General features: G+C 41.4%; 2 protein-coding genes across 7 annotated transcripts in view; one reads left to right on the plus strand and one right to left on the minus strand.

Moving 5' to 3' along the window:
• LOC139812140 (netrin-1) overlaps positions 1-21,784 on the minus strand; it is a 198,669-nt gene that overhangs the window by 141,783 nt on the left and 35,102 nt on the right. The gene's annotated exons all lie outside the window — the stretch shown is intronic.
• LOC139812141 (uncharacterized) overlaps positions 1-21,784 on the plus strand; it is a 203,423-nt gene that overhangs the window by 139,614 nt on the left and 42,025 nt on the right. For 5 of the 6 annotated variants that reach the window (XM_071776764.1, XM_071776765.1, XM_071776763.1 and 2 more), the window contains one exon: positions 2,992-3,122. The exons of the other annotated variant lie outside the window; for it this stretch is intronic. In XM_071776764.1, the coding sequence (XP_071632865.1) occupies positions 2,992-3,122 (131 nt within the window). The remainder of the gene's footprint in view (positions 1-2,991; positions 3,123-21,784) is intronic. 6 annotated transcript variants of the gene reach the window in all.

The raw sequence follows: 21,784 nt of genomic DNA on the forward strand, positions 1-21,784 counted from the left end.
GGGATAATAAATATCCTTCGTCCGAGTCAGCATCGGCTCGCTTGATCTTTCATAGCCGCTCGTAAAGCCCCCTCGGGGTGGGCCGTAAAATTTGTCGGGTATTTGAAATATCTTCAAGTCCTCCCCGAAAACTCTTTTCGGCCAAGGATTCTTCTCTTGTTCCCTCTTGCGGCGCGCGAAAATCTCGTGCGCAAATCTGCGCCGAGAGTCCCGCGTCGCTTTCCCGATATGCAACGACGCGATAATAATGCGCACAGATGGCATTCCAGGTCTGCGCATTAAAATCCTTTAATATTCGGATTTTTGAACTTGAAGATTAAAGAGATTTTTAAAAAAAATTTTGAAGCGCCGAACAGATTAAATGAAGAGCTTATTCTTCATTTAATTGCACGTGATTTCACTTTAATGTTTGTTATAAAGATAAATTAAAGACATAACAGGAAAAATGATATAAGATAATAGGAAATTAAATGATCGCTAAGAAAAAATTATACTCTAATATCAATCAAATGGTCCGTAAATAAGAAAAAGAAATCTGAAACTCCCTGAGATATCCTCTATATCGGAAATACGAAGACTCCTTTGATCCTTCGAGAATCGTGACAATCAAAGAAACTCTTATGAAAGTTCGAGCGGCAGCGCGCGAAGAAATACTCTTGGGAAAATTGCGGATGGCTATGGCGGATAGTTATAACAATATCGTTTAACTTCCCTCATTGAAGGATATTGATACGTAGGGAGCGAACTATCGAGTGAAATATCGAGGGTAAACAATTCGAAGGAGTTACCCGTATATAGAGAAGAAAAAGTGCAATAAATAACTTTCTTCGAGACATACAAAATATATTCTCGTTATATTACCTATCTTATGATGCGTAATAGAGATTATAAGATAATTCATAATGCTATTGATTAAAATTTTTTTTTTTATTAACTATTTATTTGAAAGTATGCTAACAGCATGCAGGGTGCAGACTTATTTCTTTAAAAACTGAAAATTCCGAATTTTATGATACACTATTTGTGTGTTAAATTTATGTTTTCTGTACAAGAAAGTTAATTAATGTACGAGCATCGGATCTCAGAGGAGAGATGTTCGCCCGTCTAAATGGTCCCTGCTTACAAAGAACGGGTGGTTTCCCTTTCGAGGTATCACCTCGAGGATTGAACGTAAACCCGTTTCTCGTTCGTTCTCCCTCATCGGAGCAGACGAGAAGTGGCCGCAGGGGTGAAATCAGGATGCGTGCGTAAGGGCGATCGCGCCGGGAAATTAGCGAAAACGGCGCGCAAGCTATACTCGCAGAACGGTACGGAGGGATGGAAAGGGGCCGTACTGACGAGAACGCAGATTTGTCCCCGGGGGGTACTTACGACGGGGAGATCGGCAAATTTTGACCCTCCCAGTTACTCTCGATTCGCCCATCTACGAGAATCTCGAATCTCCCGTGCTACCACGCCCGAGAACATCGGACCGAACTGTGATTTCGATAGACCGGCAAGAGCGATGGACGATTACGTGATCAGATTACGTGGACGCTCTGTGCTCGGTTACACCATCGACCGAGATACGGTCGGTAGGTACGTGATGGAAGGAAGTCAAACGTCGCCGTCGTCACCGCCGTGCAACATATGCGGAAACGAGAGGACGAACGGATGTTTTTTTTGAAAAAAGATCTGCAGTGTGAAGAGGCGCCCAAAACTAGAGTCAGATAGAAACTCAGTAAAATATTTTACATTTTGCGTTGAATCAAATATTGCGTTCAGAACAAAAAAAGAAAAAAAATATTTGAAAATTAAGAAGCTATGTAGTGTCTATCTTTGTTATCTAAATTCCTTTCATATAAAAAAACATGTAGTTCTTTTTATTTTTACTAGTTTAATCGAAAATCCTACAGGTAACATTTTTCTACAATCGGTTCTTTGTTTGGAAGAACATGAGAACCATAAGGACGAGTTATAATTTTAAGGCATAATGTTATCTTGACGGATTATCGATTCAACATCCGGTAGCTCTAATCGCGACAAATCTGTCGCTGGTCCGACATCCCCACTTCTGCTTCCAAGATTATTATCTTATTTCGTTAGAGCTGGCGGCGCCTTATTATCGCCAGTAATAAATCAGTCATTTCTGTCGGATCGAACGTCATCGAATTTCGACTACCGCCGATCAACTACCTGCTTTTTCTAATTTTATTAGACGCCATCGGCTAACATCCTTTTACCTCCGGCATAATTTTCTGAAGAACTTTCAAAGGAGAGAATAAATTACCGATAGTGGATTGATAAATCTTCTGTTTTACTTTATTTCAGAATTTTTTCAATTTATTGAAAACAACCAATACAGATTATTTCACAAAAAAGGATTTTAAATCCAATAATGTATTTTACACGATTTAATTAACTATTACTAAAATTGATTAAGTATAATTTGTCTATTAATAAAAATATTCGCAACGTAACAGGTAACAATTTAATTAATCGCAAAATTGGCATCATAATTGTTAGTATCTTCGTCACGTTGCGAATTACCCATAATTGGCGTCTACATTAAAGTACGTAATACGCATCTCATAAATAATAATGCCCCGATTCATATTAAATAAACCTATCTCCCATAAATTATTTTGCATAAATCGATAGTTTGCGCATCACTCATCTGCTTCTCGCGGAACATCCTGTCGTGTATTTTTTTCCGCATTTTAAAAATAACGATCGAGAAAGACACTTTAAAACAGTTCGCTATGGTACCGGATAAAAAAATGCCGGCTGTCAATAATTCCTATTGCTTCTATTCAGAGGTCCGCGAAATTTGTATTGAATTCATGCTATACCTACAGATTCTTTCGCGGAACACGTGTTTCATGTACGCATGATTGCGAATATCGTAGATATCGCGAGTGTATGTAGATGCGTTTGTGTTAGTAAACACTAACCACAGGTAATGTACGATGTCCGTAAATTTATCGAAGCGTTTGCGCCGTAAATTTTCAGAGTAAACGCGGTCCATCATCCCGATCTGGCTTGCACGCAAATGCGCGGGCGCTTATGGTCGCAATTCGCACCTACCAATTGGATAGAAACTCGAGAGACAAACTGCCTCGACTGCAATCAAGAGCTTCTCGGTACGTGCCCCTGTCAAATAACGTATTTACTACTTTGTAATGTCATTATTAATTTCCATTACAGCATGTAATGGTGATTTTATAATAATTGATTGCCCACAGCAAGAATTGTTATTATGTCACGCGGAAACAAAACGTATTTTCATGAAATCGTCAGTAGCCAAATTATAATTAGTCATTTGTTTAAAATTTAAATTGTAAAAATTTAAAGAATTTATCACGTCGAGATGTGGAGATTTATACGATTGTTTAAAAATCCAAAGATTTCTGTAATTTTAAATTCAAATATCTCAAACACTACAATACAACTCTGATCAACACAGAACAATTCTGATATTTCAATGGTTGTTTGACAATTTAAGACTCTATAGATTTGAATCAAATATAAATTATAAACATTTTCCATTAAAAATTATCATTCCCATATATTTTCTATCAAAGATAAATTAAATTTTAATTTACATACTATTTCTGTGTTATTTATGATTCAGATGTATCATTAGTTATGATTGCAACATGTATGCATGACATTTTCTTTTCGGGACGCGAAACACGCAATGAAAAGTATTTTACATGAAAAATAATTTATTCGCATTGTATTCATAAATCGCACGTTGGCGAAATTCACTTCTCTTCGCTGAATTAATTTGGGCGCGGCTGCGAGGAACTTTCGGCGGGTAACTTTTAGCTGCGTAAGAAGCATAAAGCACGAGATAGAAGCGAGACGTAAAATCTGTTTGCATTATATCATCTCGGAGGTAGGTGTGGGGTCCGATCGGGTTGTTACGAGTTTTGCGAGCCCCTCTCGCGTCGGCTCTCCTACGTGAACGACTGGTCGTTATACGACGACTCGGCGCCCGAGTAGCCGCGCTCGAGTGTGCTGGCCGCGTTTACACAGTAAATATATCAATGAATTTACGATGCTCGCTGATCCCTAATGGCCCCACAAACAGATCTTCGTCGGGGAATGCGCTTTCGTTCCGTGCTTTTGGCTCTCGTCGTACGATGAGATTCAAGACTCATCTTCGAATGGCGCGGATAACGCGAGATTACGGCAGATGTCGATCGAGTACCTAACGCCGAACGGAAGCGCTCATCTGCTCATCCCTCATTCAGTTCACGCGGGATCGGCCGTTTCGCTCTTGGAATCTCGTTTTCGATTGAGCGCCGGCGGACATTTCATCTGCGCGTAGGCGATGCGGAAAATTCGGGAGGCGATTTCGGCCGGCTGAGCGAAACAGAAGTGCGTTTTAATTGGACGGATTCGGACGGTGATATCAGCGATTTTAAATGCAAACTAATTGACCTATCTACCGTCCACGACAATCGCGCGTGAGTGACAACGATTTATCGCGTCGTACTTTTTTTTTGCAGCACGGAACAAAAGCACGGGAAATTACGTGCATCGATTTGTTTGAATCTCTGAAGGCTCGAAGTGGGAAACGGGGCACGTTCCGTAGTGAAAGAAATGCAAATATTGTAGTTATAGATTTAATTTTATTCGTGACGTATAACTAAAAGGATTTTACGCAAATTGAATGGATTCTCAAATAATCAGCTTCATTACATTTCGTTTAGACAATTAAATTTATTCTGTAAATAGCTTTTACATTTTACGCATTCATTTCTGAAAATAACTATGGTCAAAATTTTCCTTCCAGTTCATTAAATAGTAATATATCTTTCAATTCGCAGGATAATCTATAATTAATGTTATTAATATCTGTAACAATATGTTTGTTTTATAATGGTTCATGTTTTATATTTATAATGAAAATATATTTATAAATTTACTAAAAAATACGGTAACATGAACATCGTTACAGCTCTTATTGTCCGCTCGTTTATTATACAATCTAATGCATCGAACAACAATCTCTTGCCTCTAACAAAAGAATTGGACCATTGCAAAATTAAAATACACGTGACAGAAGTATTTACATTATATCCCGAATCTCCATCCGATTCTGTATACGCCCGGAATGGAACGCAAAAGTGCATTAAAATCCGTAATCTCGAAATCGCCACTCGTTTCATTTCGTCCATTTTCTACGGTCGATGCGTCTGATTCCTCGTCGGCGAAATACATTGCTCGTTACGCCCACTTTTATTTGTATACAACGCCGAGCGGATACGAGGCGTCGATATTTTATTTCTTTTTTTTTTGTAATTTCGTTCGCTCCGCGATAGCGACAGCACGAGAAGGCCGGGAAGCGGAAAAAGGAGCTACAAGCGCAAAGCCGAAGCAGCATTAGCTTTTAGCACGCCGGTGGTGGTGCGGGAGGGAGAAATAAAAAGCGGTAAAAAAGCGTGATGCAGTGGGAAGAGAGGGGAGGCGTAGAAGGAGGCGAAAAATCATTTGAAAATTACCGTCGCGCGGCCATTAGCCCGGACGGCGTCCTGAATTTTTTACCAAGAGGTTTTACCGGCCGACAGCTCGGTCCACCCGCTAGTAAAAAGCGTATCCGCACGGTCTCCTTTGCTTCCCGCTGTGTCTTTTGTGAAACGACTGGCTCACAATTAATTTTCAATGACAGTCGCGATTTTCACGGTGTTTAACACTTTTTCAAATAGAAAGACGTTTCTGCCTCATTGACATTAGTAAAGGAAGTATTAATTACTAACGGTTCCTTTTTTCATACAACTAAAGAGGTTTTTTTTTATAAGATGTCTTGTGCATTATGTATTAATTTCACTTTACTGTATTTACATCTGCACATAATTTTTTTTTTATATACGAATTTTATTTCATCTCTTTGTGTGTGTGATGATGAGATTTTACAAATTGTTACCTATAAAATATAACTAAAGAATAAGATGTGTAAGTCACACATTAAAGTCTCGTCAAATTTTTGAAAAATGTTTATAAATAGACATTACAATGAATAGACAATAACACTGAAACAAGAGGCATTCTTCATAGCTTGGTCCCTACTAATTTCCAGTAGTTCTGGGATACTTTGTAAAGTTACATCCTACAGACGTCTTGAACATCAGATTAACATACGTGGGATTTTACCTTCCGTTATTTGAACATCGATCACGCGATGTCGAACACGATTTTTCACGTCGAATCACGGCTATCGCTTTGAGCTCGTAACACACGACGATAAATAAAGCGCCATTTTATTTATACAGTCTCTCTCTCGTAATGATCTGTTAGTCCGGAACGTGAAAGGCGCGAGGAAGAATGTTTTTTCTTCCCTAAACACGATAGCGACACGAGCGCAATGAACGAAAGCCGAAAAACACTTAAGGGCTCTAATCAAGATCGTAAATATGTCCGCTACTCGCGTAGTTTCTTTTTCCGCCGCGGGATTGAGAAATTTTGCTTTAGCATCGTGTGGCCCTTTATCGCCGTCCAGGGCCTTTAAGAATTTTTTTCATCATACGAGTGAGCATGGGAGTCAAGAGATTACGGGACGAGATACGCGCGGTGACGGATGGCTCTCCCCGCCCGATAGCTTTTTTTCGATTAGATACATCGGAGGCGAACGGTTACTGCGAGCCGATCAATTCGACAGTTAAATCGTCCGTGCTGTCCCTAAATATAAACGCGTTTTGAAACGATTGGTTGATAAAAGTGCTAAAATAAAAAGAGCTACAAATCTGCGATTTAAAAAATTAAGATATTATTACATTATCATGTATATTAATTGAATCATTGATTAACTTAGCGAAAAGAAGCTTTTCAAAAACTTTGGTGAAGTAGATATTAAGATATTATATTATATCGCCATTATTGGATTCTACACGCATAGTCAACAATCACCTAGTACCTCCATTAATAAATTGACACGTATGGCTTTGCTAAATACGCCGCTTTCCGGTCGACTAAATCTATCAATAACGTAACAACGCTTATGCGCTTTAGGGACGGCTGACAGTCCGGAAGAGCCCTGGCATTACCTGCTATCCATCTGCAGGATGTGTCCCCTTCCTGGACTGGCGAATCGACCCATTGTTGTCCTCGAATAACAGGCTTAATCTCCCCACAATTTCTCGAATCGTCCCTTTTACGTTTCTCCCAGTCACCCCCTCCTTCTCTCTCTGTCTCTCATATATAGACGATATTCCTCTCCTCTATCCCCCTACCTCACACATTGGCGCACATCACTGACATGTATCCACGTGCGCTTGCTCGCATAAAATAATATATACAATACATCGGGAACCGATGCTCAAATTACGAGAGCAGGCGCGAGTGCGCTCGTCCAGAAAATTGCAGCTTATTTTCGCCCGATCATCGTGGATGGGGGAGAGCATTCGTTGCCGTCCTCTGTGTTCGAGCGTTTCGACACGGGCTCCGCGGTCCCTGACGAATCACTAAACTCTTCCTCCCTCTCACGACACCGCAAGCATCCAGAATACGATCAAGGTTTCCCTGTTCTTCTGCTTGTCTGCCCCCAGATCCTTTTCTTGCCGTTCTTCCTGCCTCGTGACACACCGCGCGCTTCACGCGACAGGCAATGAATTTGTACCGTGACATTGGAAAACCGCTTTTATTTAACAGTTTCTAAAATTGCCGAATTGCGGTAGCATGTTGATGGCGTTGGCAATGCCACCTCGTATCCCGCAGGGACGACTGGCCCGCAGCCATTTGGGCTTAGCTAACTCATGGACTCAATATACTACGGACACATTCACATACATTTATACATCGTATATACCCACGTGTATATGTTTTTGTGAGTGATAATGCAGTAAATTCGAGAAAAAGTGAAAATAAGAGACAATCTAATTGAAGAATAATAAGAAAATTAAGAACTAGGTTCATATTCGTGCTAGATATAGATGGAGCAAGTTAATGAAAGTTACAGCTCACTTTTTATTTATACATATAAATATTCATTTAAAAGAACGTTGCCTCCTAAATTGATTTTCTTGCTTAGTCCACAAGTCTAGAACTGACCCATTTCTTAATGTATAAAATTCATAGCATAAACTTGAAGTAGTTAATAAAAAATTTAGGAGATGGTCACCAATGCGATGCATCTGCCATTATGATAAAGAAAGAATAGCACTGCTTTTTTAATAAATATATACCCAATCAATTTCTTTCAGATTTTCAATGTAAAAAACCGCCGTCTTAATTTCCGTATTTTTTTTCGAAACGCTAATATGATTCGACGTTCCATCGTAGCACGACTATCACGACCGTTATTAACTGTTACGGCCAATGGTATAATAGCATTGCATGGCTCCTATTAACTTCGGGAAACACCGAGTTCTGAGTGGAAGCCACGCGCTTTCACGCACGACAAATCGAATATAAATCACAACTAGGACGAGCCGAGCCGAAGTTAATGAATCGTGCGTTCCGGTCTTTAGATGCGGCAGCGCGCATACTTAACGGCGATCGCCGTAAGAGACGAAGGCGCGGCTCCACGTCCAGAGAGACGATCCTAATTTGCTCCCCCGTGTCTTCGGCCCTGGTGCTCCGCCGCTGGCATTTCCTCTTCACGCTTGAAAGGCGCGCGCGCCATTCGTTCGTTTCACTGGCATATTCGCGCACCGAGAAAGAGATATACGGTACGGCGCGGCGCGGAGTCGCGTTATATAGAGATAGAGACGTCATTAAATACCGCGATATCGACGGTGTTTGCGCGGCGCTTTGACCGCTTGTCCGCAACCAGCTTTTCAGGCCATTGTTTCGCAATGACAGTCCGGACAATCCGCGCTCGTAGCCGGAATCTTTACGGCCACGGGTATTAACGGCGGTTCTGTGTTTCGATTCGGCCGGCCGGAAACGTGGAACGCGATGTGCGTTCGCGACTTGTAACAGCGCTAAAAACGCATCGGGCACTTTATCGGCCGTGTTCGACGTGTGGCAAGGATAAAAGGCGGAGAGTAAACGGCCGGCCGGTCGGCGCGACTGTGTCGCGCGATTTTGCGCGTTTAAATAAATTATCGCGAGATACACCGCGGAGATTTTCTCACACGACGGTGCTTTTAGGAATTTCATTACACCATGCGCGAGTTTATAATATATAGAGGAAGTTAAACTGCCGTTCTCAAAGTAGTTTCAATCTGCAGAATGACTTTATGCGTTGTAATCAAAACTTGCGTAATATTGTAGTGATTTTTGTATTATAACGTAGACTTGCAATTTGACGCAGGGGTTGGTTCTGCAATGCGGAATCGACTCCAAAATTTGACTTTTCCGCTAGAGCAAATTTCGTGAAACATTAAAAATCAAATTCTGCGCCAATGTTATCTCAAATATAATGACCAAACTATAATCCTCCTCAAATACAATTCCATGTGTTATATGCGTTTTTAAAAAATCCCTTGTCCACAGTACAGAGTAAAAATCAATACAGAACTAAAAATCACGAAATTGGTTTTTTGTTGCTTAACCGCATCCAATTGTAACTTACTGTATAATTTGCTAGATATAACACGTATTTTTTAATTACATTCCTGATTACAAAAATTGATGGAACTTTACTCGATTCTGTTTTTGAAAGGTAGAGTTCGTGGATATTTCAGTTATGATAACGCAATCAGGATTTTCCGTGACAAAGTAAGCCTCGTGATTGACGTTGCGCTTATTCTTATCACCTGCATGAGAGTATGGCAATAAAATGCAGTAAAGGCCGCTAATTTTGTGACACGATATAAATAGAATTCGCGGTTTCTCCACGTTGGAGGCCTCGCTTTTTTCTTCTTTTTCCAGTATTATTATCTCTCCCGTGGCTCTCGCGTGTCTTGCGGTGTCCATCACGAGCATGCACACCGATAAACCGAACATCGCGCGCGCGTGCATGGCGCGTGTGTGTGTGTGGCCCACCATGGAACATCTCGAGTGCGACAGAGAAAGAGGAACAACCGTAATTTCTTACACGACGATTCGACGCCTCTGTTTCCCCTCGACGCCCACGCGTACACGCGCTCCTATGTAAGTGGGTTATATACCGTGTCTCGAAACGTGCGATACCGCTCGTCGAGGGGACGATTTCTCCGATAGTCGATAATTAGAAAATCTCTCGGGAGAGACACATTTAAAAGCCAAATACGTGAAAAGCTTTTATGTAGTTTCCTGACATTATCGCTGTCTTAACCAGAGTTGTGTTCGTTCGCGTCTCATCTAATTCTTGCGCCTTTCAAGATGCACGCGCCTGTTAGTCCTCAAGTCATAATGGAAACTGATTGTGAACCGCATAGATTAGATTGTATGCCACAAATGGATCAACTACTCGAGCCTCCATGGATCCGTCTTCACTTTCTCCGCGGCGTACAATCGCGGAGCAACCTTTCACCCCCGATCTGTCACCAATGCGGTGTGTACCAAGAATGAATAAATCTTTTAAATTTATGAATGTATTCTATCGATGACGGTACGGAATGCGGATGGTGCCCGACGACGCGCATTCATTTTTCACCGCGGAACATTGCAAATCGTGTACGGCATTTTATATTGTTATCTTATGGGCAGCTCTCCTTCCCCCCCCCCCTTTTGATTCCCTTTGCCCGACACCGTTCCGTGAATTCGCACCGATTAATTCAGTAGTTCTCGGTTCTCGGCGTATGCCCCGTTCAAAGGAAACCCGCGTGAATTCCGGTTCGCACGTTGGCTCCCTTAAAAATACAGAATCGTGCCGGGAATCGTATTTCGCCTATCCATTTGTTTACCCGCGAAGAGTGTAATTGCGTTCTCTCTTTCTCTCCCTCGTCGTCTTTCGAATCAATGCGATCGACTCTGGGCCGGGCCGTGAGTATATGCGAACCAGCGTATACATATTTATGCGCGCACACGTGATCGAGTGCGCACGCGGATGCAACCGAAGGATCTATATGGAATCTAAGAAGGGAAAGGCAACGAGATATAAACTTCCACTCAGCTGTTGAGCTATATCGATGATATATGGACAACTTGGATACAATTTACTGGGTGAATTGTTAATTGCACAGTGAGAGTAATCAAGCATATGAGAATAATCGCAGAATGATCTTATTAAAAAATATTTAACAATATATTTTAAAATTACACATTGAGCGTGATAAATGACAAACGATGATTTTTAACTTAATTTAATCAGATTTCTCTGGAGGTCCAAAAAATAACTCGATAATATCATTAATATCTTCAAAAGATAATCAGATAATATCAGATTCCAAAGGTTTATTCGTCCCCGCGAGCCGCGCGTGTGCGGGATGAACGTGCAACGTGAAAAGACACAGAGGGGGGAAAAAACGACGGAAGCGGAGGCGAAAAGAGAAGTAGACGAGGCAGGGCTTTAATGTTTCGCATAAGATAGGTACGTTTCTTGTCCTGGGTGCGAAACAGCGGAATGCGCGCGAACGCAGTCGTCTGACGACTCGCGCGAGTCATTGCGAATCGCATTAGCTCGGCTAGGTGCTACAAGAAGCGCCGAGAGAGAAGGTGCGCCGTCTGCATACTTTGTGCATACAACGACACTTGTCAATTTTAAATTACAAATGAGGAAACCCATAAATTCTATCGTAGACGGCACTTAACGATAATAACGATCGTTGGCCGGCGACGAAGTCATTGAGAAACAGATTAATAATGTTTCATTTAATCGGAAAGTGCGTTAGGCGTAAAATTATGCAGATCTTAGCGTGTTTAGCAATACACAGCGTTCTTGTCGCGTTCGCGCTGCTTTGGCAACACCGGAATTATTAAGTAAATTGGATACTTTTATCCAATTTGCTTAATTGTAATTCCACTACTTTAGCTAGCATTCAAATAAATTTAATGAGTAATTTAATGATTTCAAATGACGGGTTGAATGAACGAGAAGTATTTTTCATATTTATTATTTTAAGATATTTCAGTTAAACTTATGTAATATCTTAGAATGCAGTATGTATTTGTTTCTTAACTAGCCACTTTATTATTTGGCTTCACTGCGTATTCAACGATTAATTTCGTTTCAATGTATTGCACATATACGCAAATATTACGCTACAATGACAATTGTATGATATACGCTTCACGTAATAACTTTCACCAAATAAGAAAAATCATCGTGAACAAGGATCAAAGACAATAGGCATTATCATATTGTGCAAGCATTCTAATTTGCAACTAGATAAGTTGCGTAATTTTTGTGCTTTTTATTCAAATGCCATATGTTTCGAAATATAGAAGACGCTTTATGGCAGAATCATGACATTTATATTTATTATAAAGAAATTGTTTTGGCCACTAAGTGCTCAGAAGATATATCAGCGACACAAACAGATTTGTATAATTGTGACATGTACTTTCCAAATTAATAAGTCAATTATTTTTAATAAAAACTTTCGTCAAGAATTGAGAGAGAATTTAAGATAAATAAATACTCAAAATAAATACTCAAATATAAATACTCGAAAAAAAGGTTTCTAGAAAATCGGCATCGATAAATACATTTAACACTTTGCTATAATGATGATATGTCAAATATTAATAATAATTAACGATATATCAAATTATTCGGATTATTTATAGCATAATCAGCAAGTCGGCGGTGCGTGACTAAAAAGATTTGTAAATCGTATCGTATTCGATAGGAAAACACTGTGATATCGAGTTTTCTAGTCTAGGCACGGTCTCGTTCGCTCTCACTCGGCACATGCAATTTATCACTCGTACTCGCCGTGTCAATAATCAAACAGCCGCCTGCGATAGTCTAAATTTTTATATGTAAAGTGTCGCGTAAGATATACGATTGGCGCGGGCCGGTTACGTACGCCGGCATCTAATACCACTGAATGAAATATCCACGCTAAACTCCGTTGTGGCCGTAAATCAAGCGGCACATAAAGGAAACCGATGTCGTTGACGAAATTCCGTTTAGATTCATAAAAAGTACGAGAATAATGACGAAAAACACGGCAAATAAGAACGTTACCAAATATGTAGTTCTCCTTTCAGTTACGCCACCTTCAGAATGTCTGTGTGTGACTTGAAATAAAAACAATGTATACATCTCTCATTTTAGACGGAAGAAAGAATTAGCGTAAATAATAGATCAGTGAAAAATAACTTTTTCTATGCGTGATAATCGAAACGGAACATTGGAAACTTCTTTCGGCCTTTTACATACACCGCGTTTTATTTTACATGTATAGGGTATAAGCTTCGAGAGATTATTCCTGTTGCATTTTACAGCGATTCGGAGCGCAAATCGCCAATTTTACGCTTCCAATCACGCTATACAAAAAAAAAGAAGGAAAGAGCACAGCAAACATCAAAGATTCATCTCTCGGACTCGCGCACACTTCAAAGCACATTTCCGTTTTTCCTGCCGATTCCGCTCGTGCCATTGGGCGAGCCTTACTTTGACGCGTATTTTCTCGGGGGAGGCTGCAAATGAAATTTTGTGCTATCGGCATTTTATCATGGGGAAATGCAGACTATCAACAGACTGAATAACGCGTCAAAGGATATCGTATAAATCTGCAGACGAATGAGAAAGAGTGAACGATTATGACAGACGTATTTATTCTTGCAGCATTCTTAGAACGCACGATTTTAATCACAGACCGCTTCTTCCCTTCTAGATCAATGTGCTTATTATACATAGGTAAATGGGCTATTGTAAGTATTTCAAAATTACGTTCTTCTCCCAAATGCAATTTAAATCCGCAATAGCTTTGACAGTTATCTGAAAGTTAGTTTCAATCCCAGAAACATTTTAAACTAGGTACAGAGTTAAAATTGGGCTTTCAATAAAATCTCGAAAGGGAAAGGGACGAAGGCGTATAGTCACGTGCGAGAAGTCTTAGTGTTTCATTTATTGCGTTTTAAAAACCCCTTTGAGGCCAGAAGGCTAGACCTGTCGGTGACCGTCGCGAGCAGTGGTTGCGCCCCGGGCGCGAGCACAATCCCGATTCGTTCGCCGGGAGAAAGCGTACACCGTGTATACACGCACACGTGGCGAGAGCTACAAAGAGCCATTCGGAAAGGCGAGGAAGAATCGTCCCTGCCACGCCAGGAGCGCTAATCCGGTTTCACCCTCGGGGGAAAGACGTGGCTCTGACGTGCAACGGGTGATATTGGGTCAGCCTCGATGAGGGTGCCCGGTCGCGTTGCCCCGCTGGCTGCTGGTGTGGTTCCTCTCTTATTGGTGTGGTTTCTTCTCCTCCGGCACCGGGGAAACCGAATCAACCCCGTAGACGCGGCGGACGCTCCGGGCGTACGTCAATCCGCACTAACCTGTCCGTAACTGTTTATGTCTCGGCGGATACTCGTCTTGGGTTCGCGGTAAGTTCGTTTGTCTGTTGCGGCTAATCGAAGGGGACGCCGACGGGACCGCCGATGGGGAAACGGAAGAGAGCGCGGAACCGGCGAGGAAGCGGAACGGTAATCCCTTTAAGCGAGAAAAATTCTCCGAACATGTCGAGAAAGGCGCTCGCTGGAACGTGCTGAGAGAAGTTATTGAGGAAAATTACCGGGTACCGTGTATACAGGACTGGCCGGTTAGTTTCTCCATAATAGGTAGTAAAAGTGACACTAAGATATATTGGCGGCTGTTTGAAAATTAAAGGACTTCTCGAGATTATTTAGAGATTCTTTTATGCAAAGATGTATACACGAATCGATATATAGAAATCTAGCACCTCAGACAGGAACGTTATAACGCGGAGATTAAATTGGGGCCTGCCATTTAGGCTTAGTGTCGCGCGCGTGAGGGTCAGATGCACAAGAGGATTAAACCGAAAGCCCTCCTGCATTTGACCGGGATTCAATCATAGATGTTACCGTATTTGCAAATTAATAGCGGAATTAATCTGGATTTTATTGCGATGTAGAACGTTGAATAATTAATGACGCATTGATTTCGCGCGATAGAATATAACGCGGTTTTTCAAGAACACCTCTTTCCGCCATAAATGGTCTCATCTTTTACCAATTTGCAGCAACAGTTTAATGCGCATTTGCCATAATATTTTGAATAATATTCAATAATAACGTGAATAGAATTTATCATTTGCAATAATAATTAACTGAAATCTAATTAATCATAATTCTGTATATGTTAATCGTATTACGATCTGCATTTTGATTATTTGTCGATTAAAACAGGCATGAATGCTCTGTACGCTTCAAAATTACAACTATAAATGCGTAACAATAGCGCGCTATAGCTTATGCGCGCATGTTTGTATCTATAAACTATAAATTGATTGAAAAATTGATATATTTTCAATTTTCTTATTTTTGGTTTATAAGTAAATAAACTTTAATCCTTTAAATAATCCTACATAGTCATAATTCATATATGTTTCACTTAATATAAAAAAATACCCCAAAAAATAGAAATCACGTAAAAAAAATCACACATCTTTGATATTACGTTGAAAGATTATATCAAGTCGAGTCTCTATTTCGAAAACAGAACGCGACAGCATTTTCGATTGAAATCGCGATGCATCCATCGACAGGACACGACACGCTACGTAAAACCAATTATTTTCTCTCTCTCTCTCCCTGGAACTTCGTTACGTTCCACGTGACATCGCATTCACGATGCCGCGCAATAATAATTGCACTTACGCGATCGTATCGGTCGTATACGAATCGGGAAAGGGAGGATGCGCTCGCCTCCGTTCGGCGGCGGGCTGTTTCGCAAATTAAATATTTGCTCGCGCCCCACGGCCGCGAGCCGTGGAATTTTGCGGCGAGGAACGGCCGCGTGTACGGCTCGCATGAATTTAATCGAAATATATCGGCCGTGCGCGGTGATCATCAGTCATCCAAAAGCCGGAGGGCAGAACGGCGGAAACAGGACAGCGAGGAGAGGAGGCGTCCGGGATTTTACGATCTTGCACCGCCGGGCGGCCAGCCGGCTTGCATCCTCGTGCCTTTCGGGTTTTTGGGTTCGAGATCGCCTCCTGGCTTCCCTCAAAGCAGGGGCGATCTCGCTTCGGAGAAATCTCGTCGCGAGAAAGCAAATAAGGCGCCCATGGCATCAAGGGAACCGGGTCTGCCGACTATCAAACGGCGATCGAGCGCCTCGTTTCGGCGCAATAACGACATCTCGTCACAGCCCCGACACGGCCGTCCAAAAATAGATGGAAATGCTTATACGATAGCTTCACTTTTGATAATGGTACTCGATTCCTTCATCTCTGGTTCACGGCCGAATTAAGTGATTTGGGAAACAACTGCTGCTTTTTCTCTTTCCACAGAAAATGTACAATGTAATCATAAATTGTAATTTTTAGAAGTAAAAATTCATAGAACTATAACTGACAATAAGAGTTTCATTATACTCTACTTTATTTAAAGAATCCATCTTTTGTTATGTTTCGTTGCTGAATCTCGATGTCCCTTACGAGAGATGCATAAATCTCTTTGTCAGGATAAACATTATCCGTCATTTTTGCCATTACCGGCCTCCTCTATTTTTACGCTACTTAGTAATAACAAGTTTCGCATTAATTTTATTAAATTTTCGACGTGCATTCAGGAACCGCCTCGAGGCGAGCGTGATCGTTTTGAGCCCACGTCGCGCTTCTTTAATTCTTCCTTTTACCACGGGTGATTAATTGTTCAAGATTGCGCACGTCCGATGCTTTCTCAACGGTTCACTTCCTTTTTTATTCGGCCACTTACGCCGCCCTCGATTTGGCCTGGTATCGAGGAAACGTCCGAAGTCGGCGCGCAAACTTGAAAAATCGAGGAATTTCCACCGCGCGGAGCGAGGTTTCAATTTCGTTTTCCGAATCACTCGACAAAGGAGCATTTATAATCTCTGGGCCGCTCAATCGCGCGTTAAATCGAACGGAAGGATGAAATCGGTTTCCTCCGCGGTAATTTGTCGCAAGTTCAGAGTAAATCCCTCGGGGAGAGATTTCTTATAGCCTTGTACGTACTGAGAGAGTCAATATGACGTGTACATGTATGTGCGCGCGTGTGTATATGTGTAATCGTTCGTACTGAAATAAAAGAGTTCCACTTGATGTTATAAATTTTATTAAGTACAAAAAATCCGGATAACTTCGCTTATAAACTGAATATAGTATTTCATGATAACACTAATAATCGTAAAAAAGGCAGAATTGTGATAATTTAATGATCATCTTAAAATAATATCAGATAATTCTGTTTTTACGAAGTTTCATCAATTCAATCGCGCTCCAAACAGTCATAAAATGCTTATCATTATTCGTCAATTCATTTTGATAACTGAAAAATTTGGATGCAAAGTAACGCGTGTATATACGTAGGCGGTTCCTACGCGTCTTCAAATCAGCATCGAAAAAACAATATAATAAATTGAAGATTGCGTGTTTAGAGTCCTTGCATAAAAGGCGAAGAAACGGTCCGTCTATCTTCATTAAACCCGACGTATCGTCCGAAGAAGAGGACGGGGGAGAAAGGACCCACGGATCGGAATCGTTGAACCTCGAGTTTGAGGCGCCGTAAAATTTCTCTTAATTTAGTTTTCAAAATCACTTTACGCACGCCCGCATCATTTCCGAGAAGGAAGCTGGCGTGGCATTTTAAAGCGTCGATACGCGCGCCCGGTAATTGAACACGAAGTTATTATCCAGACCACTCTGCAATTCAGGATAACCGGGGGCGTAAAAATGTCGATGCCCGAGGCTGCCCGTGGTTTCCGCGAATGAAGTTCCCAGCCGCACTTTGCGAGCGTGCGATTTCGCTACATCTCCCGCAGTTCCGCGTGAGAGAGGCAAGGAGAGGTGATCGTAATATGGTTCGTTATTTATGAAATTCATAAGAAACCGTGCAGGTATCATTATTGAGTTTGTGAGTTATATACACATTTTTCATAATCATACAAATGTTATAATGATACATTGTTATCATGTTTGTTGGAAATGCACAGATTGCGGAAGCATTGCAAGTTGCAAAAAATAATAGAATAAAAGGGTCTACTTTCTATTCTTTAATGTTTGCTAGCTTGATGCTTATACTGTTTCTTACGGCATCTCTCGTTTATGTTTTCTCTGCAGAGTGTTTGATCTATTTACAAATGCTTCCAAGCGCTTAAGCGGCGGTATATTTACGCACATAGAACATATAGTGCTGTGTACATATGACACAGGAATAATCGAACGATCATATATGTTTAACAATTTTTAACGATTTACTTAAAAAAAATGTCAATAAAAATGTGTCAGATGCATTTCTGGATTATTATTAAAACTTAAAAACATCAAGTTATTTTGTATTAGAAAATATAAATTTATTTAAACAAATTGCTAAAAAATTAAATATTAATAAAATTATAGGCCTTCCTTTCAACACCTAGTTGGACTATTGTTTAGGTGTTTAGGAAACAATTTCAAATAAGCACCGCTTGTATTTAAGCTTGGGATAGGTCCTCGAACATCATACAACTGTCTAAATACGTTTAGATCTCTCAAAGTCAACTGTAAATACGATTCTATTTGATTATCGCAAATATTACGTATTTGATGGCCGTCACTACCTGATAAACAAGGAAAGTTAGCTTTACAACCGAGAAAATATTGGAGTTTTATCGAATACCGGCGATCTCGTCGTTGCCCTGCATTAAAAATTTGCAATAAGAAACAGAAGCGGGATGAGGAAGAAGCGCGGCTCGACTGGCTTGAGATTTACGAACAGAGAAATTGTCGAGAAATCGACGGGATCGCTGTTGCTTTATCAATGTACATTGATCTTCGGGAGGGCGCAAACTTACAGAAACGAAAAGATACAGGTATACAAGTTCGTTTTTTTGTCGTGTAAGTGGAGCAACAGTTGGTTTCAATCTTATTTGCACAGTATAATATTTTATCATAAGACATTCGTAAAAAAAAAATGCTTTTAATGTAAAATCTACAATAATCTCTTTGCTGTTTTAAATGTTATTATAAGTACCGCATAATACCTCTTTAGTGAAGAATAACGATGAATAAACGCATAATACGTTCGCTGGATGCCAGCGCTTAATAAACAAAAGAAGCGACGCAATTAGCAACTGCTTCTGCACATAACTAACCGAACATCGTGTCTTCATTCAGCGCAAGCTGCGCGCTAATTGCATCACGATTCTTCAAGGGGTCTTAACGAGCGCCCCGGCTTATTGTGCAAAACGACATCGTAAATTTCAGCTAAGCGAATCTAATCGACATCGCTCTCCGCTAATCGCCTCCGAGTCGGGCGTAATAATATTAATTGCTCTTAAAACCGCGCGGCCTGCCATGTAAATTAGGTGACGGAGGAGGGGGCTCCAGCTCTCTTCGACGACGGAAACACCGTTTTAATCGCGGCTCTTCTTATTCGCGTCCGTCGTCTCATTAATATTCAGGATCGCGCGGACAAGTATCGCGCGCGCTCTCGTTTATTTTCGTTAATTAATTCCAATTTATCGATGCCGATAGCCGAAGTAGCGCCCCGGTGCGTGCCGAGGGATCTGCCAAGTGACCTTCCAGTGATTTACACGCGTTCGGTAAACCTCTTTCCCGCGTCGTTAATGTCTCATTCGTCGATATATCGTCCCATTAAGCAGACTTTTAATGCATCGCGCCGTCCGAGTACCAGCGCGTGTGTAACAATTATTACTCCTACGCAAGAAATTCTTTTCTACACTGAGAAAAAAATGTTGTAAATTTGACTAAACTCGTTTAGTTTTAGTGATTTGTTTAATGCAAATATTAATATATTTAAATCAAATATACGTGAGTAATATCAAGAAATTCTGAATCTATTTAAATATAATATTTTTTGAATTAACAAATGTTAGCTTGACAGCCCGTGACCGCTGCATTTAGTTGAATCAAATAATATTTCTTTGAATCTACGATTTTTTTTTCTCAGTGTAATTTCTTTTGTAATAAATTCAGCACCAGACTCTGGTAAAGATAAAAAAAAGATAATAAAGAAGAATTTGACAAGTTTTCCTCCTAAAAGAATCTGTTTAGAAAAACTTTTGCAAGCATCGCGTAGTTTTAAGTTTAATTTCTGATCAAATCTTATCTTTCGTGTCTAATATGCGCTGCTCTCGTAATCAATATCGTTCATTGGAGCCTACAACCGAACTATGATTCACTGACATCGTGCAGTTACGCTTGTTATCGTCCATATGCGAGAGAGCGACAATAGCTTCCCTTGAAATCAAGTCAGTGTGCTGTTATTTCACCTCGCGCTGTCACCCACGCCGTCCTCATATCTCAGACTCGCCACTCCGGTTCCTCGATAGCGGTGTCTCCTTGCAGGTGTTCGTATCGAAAACAGCCGCCCCGTGTTCCGCGCTCTGCGGCGGCCACGCGTGACCGCAAGAGCGCGCGTCGTGGGTAAACACCGAGGGGGACGCGGCTTCTCCAAACAGGCTCTCGCGTATCTCGCGTCGGAGTCCGAGAGACGCGTTTATTTTTCTACACCGATCCCCGAATCGTCGCTATATCGCGGCTCGATCCCGGGCATCGTCGTAGCGTGTCGGTCGGAGATCGAGGGGGCGTTAAACGTCGTACTTTAGCACCCGTGTTTATTTCCACGAAATGAATTTACGCTTTCGAGGACCTCCTCCCGCCTGTACAAACAGTGACGCGGATTTTCCCGAAGGACTCCCGTCACCTTATATCCCACCGTGTCCTTTTTTTCTTTTTACTTTCCTTTTTCTCTCACATGGTCTCCATGTGGGTGATTGCATCGGTGGCGGATGAATAGCTTTTTTTTGTGAGAGTGCGGGAGAGGACAATGGACTCCCGGGGTGCCCTCTCGCACCTTCGAGAAAAGACCGCTGGTCGATTCCACGCCTCACCCTATAGCACCCTGAGCTCCCCTTAAACGTTCTGTGTGACACCCGGGAGCGACGTCACGGACACTTTGTGTACGATCATGCCCTATGAATTTGAAATACGACCGTATCTCGAGGTCCAAAGAGCGCCGATCCGAGGGCGCGGGACTTTCCCGGACCTTCCTTTGAAATTCCATAGCCCGAGCGAGGATTTTCTTGGAAATCGTAATCGATACAACCTTTAACGCCGGAAACGTTTAACCGTAATATTAGATGTCGAATTACTGTCTTTTATTCGCATTACTTTTCTCATGACGAAGAGATTAATTCGATTCTAAACGATCAAGCTCGATGGATATCAATTCCGCGCGAAGCGTTCTCCCCCTTCGAGCGAATATCTTAACGATCGAAATCTCTCCGTTGCCACTGTCGATCGCAGGTTGGCGATCTACTCGGTCTCGACAAGCTCGAGCTGCTGCTCGCTTGACAATCGGAACTTTTTCGGTGCCGCGCCGAGACAAGTGAGTCGCGCCAACGAAATAGCAGATCGAATCGATCGTGATCGAGACGGATCGCCGAGAGGTAGTCGGAGAAGATCGACAGGAAGCGGTGTCGGGGCGATATAGCCGTTGTCGATCGCGCGGACCACCATGCTCGAGACATTTTCAGTTGCGATGCGGCGCGGATATTTGTCATGTAGATCCCCCTTATTAGCATCGAGAGAGAAAGAGAAGGAACGCGAAGAACAAGGAGTAAAGAGAAAGAGTAAAGGACTTTCTATGAGCGTTCTTGCGGAGAATGCCATTTGTGAAACTGATTACTCGAATGTTGTCTAAAATAATTATATATATTATTAATAATAAATTTGGTTGATGACTGTGTATCATTAACAAGAGAATCGCTGTTCTCATGGGAAAATTAAATCTTTTGCTACGGGTTTCCTCAAAATACCAAAAGATATTTTACCGAAAGTCC

This window comes from Temnothorax longispinosus, chromosome 4, assembly GCF_030848805.1.
Source record: "Temnothorax longispinosus isolate EJ_2023e chromosome 4, Tlon_JGU_v1, whole genome shotgun sequence".
NCBI classification, from domain to species: Eukaryota; Metazoa; Arthropoda; class Insecta; order Hymenoptera; family Formicidae; genus Temnothorax; species Temnothorax longispinosus.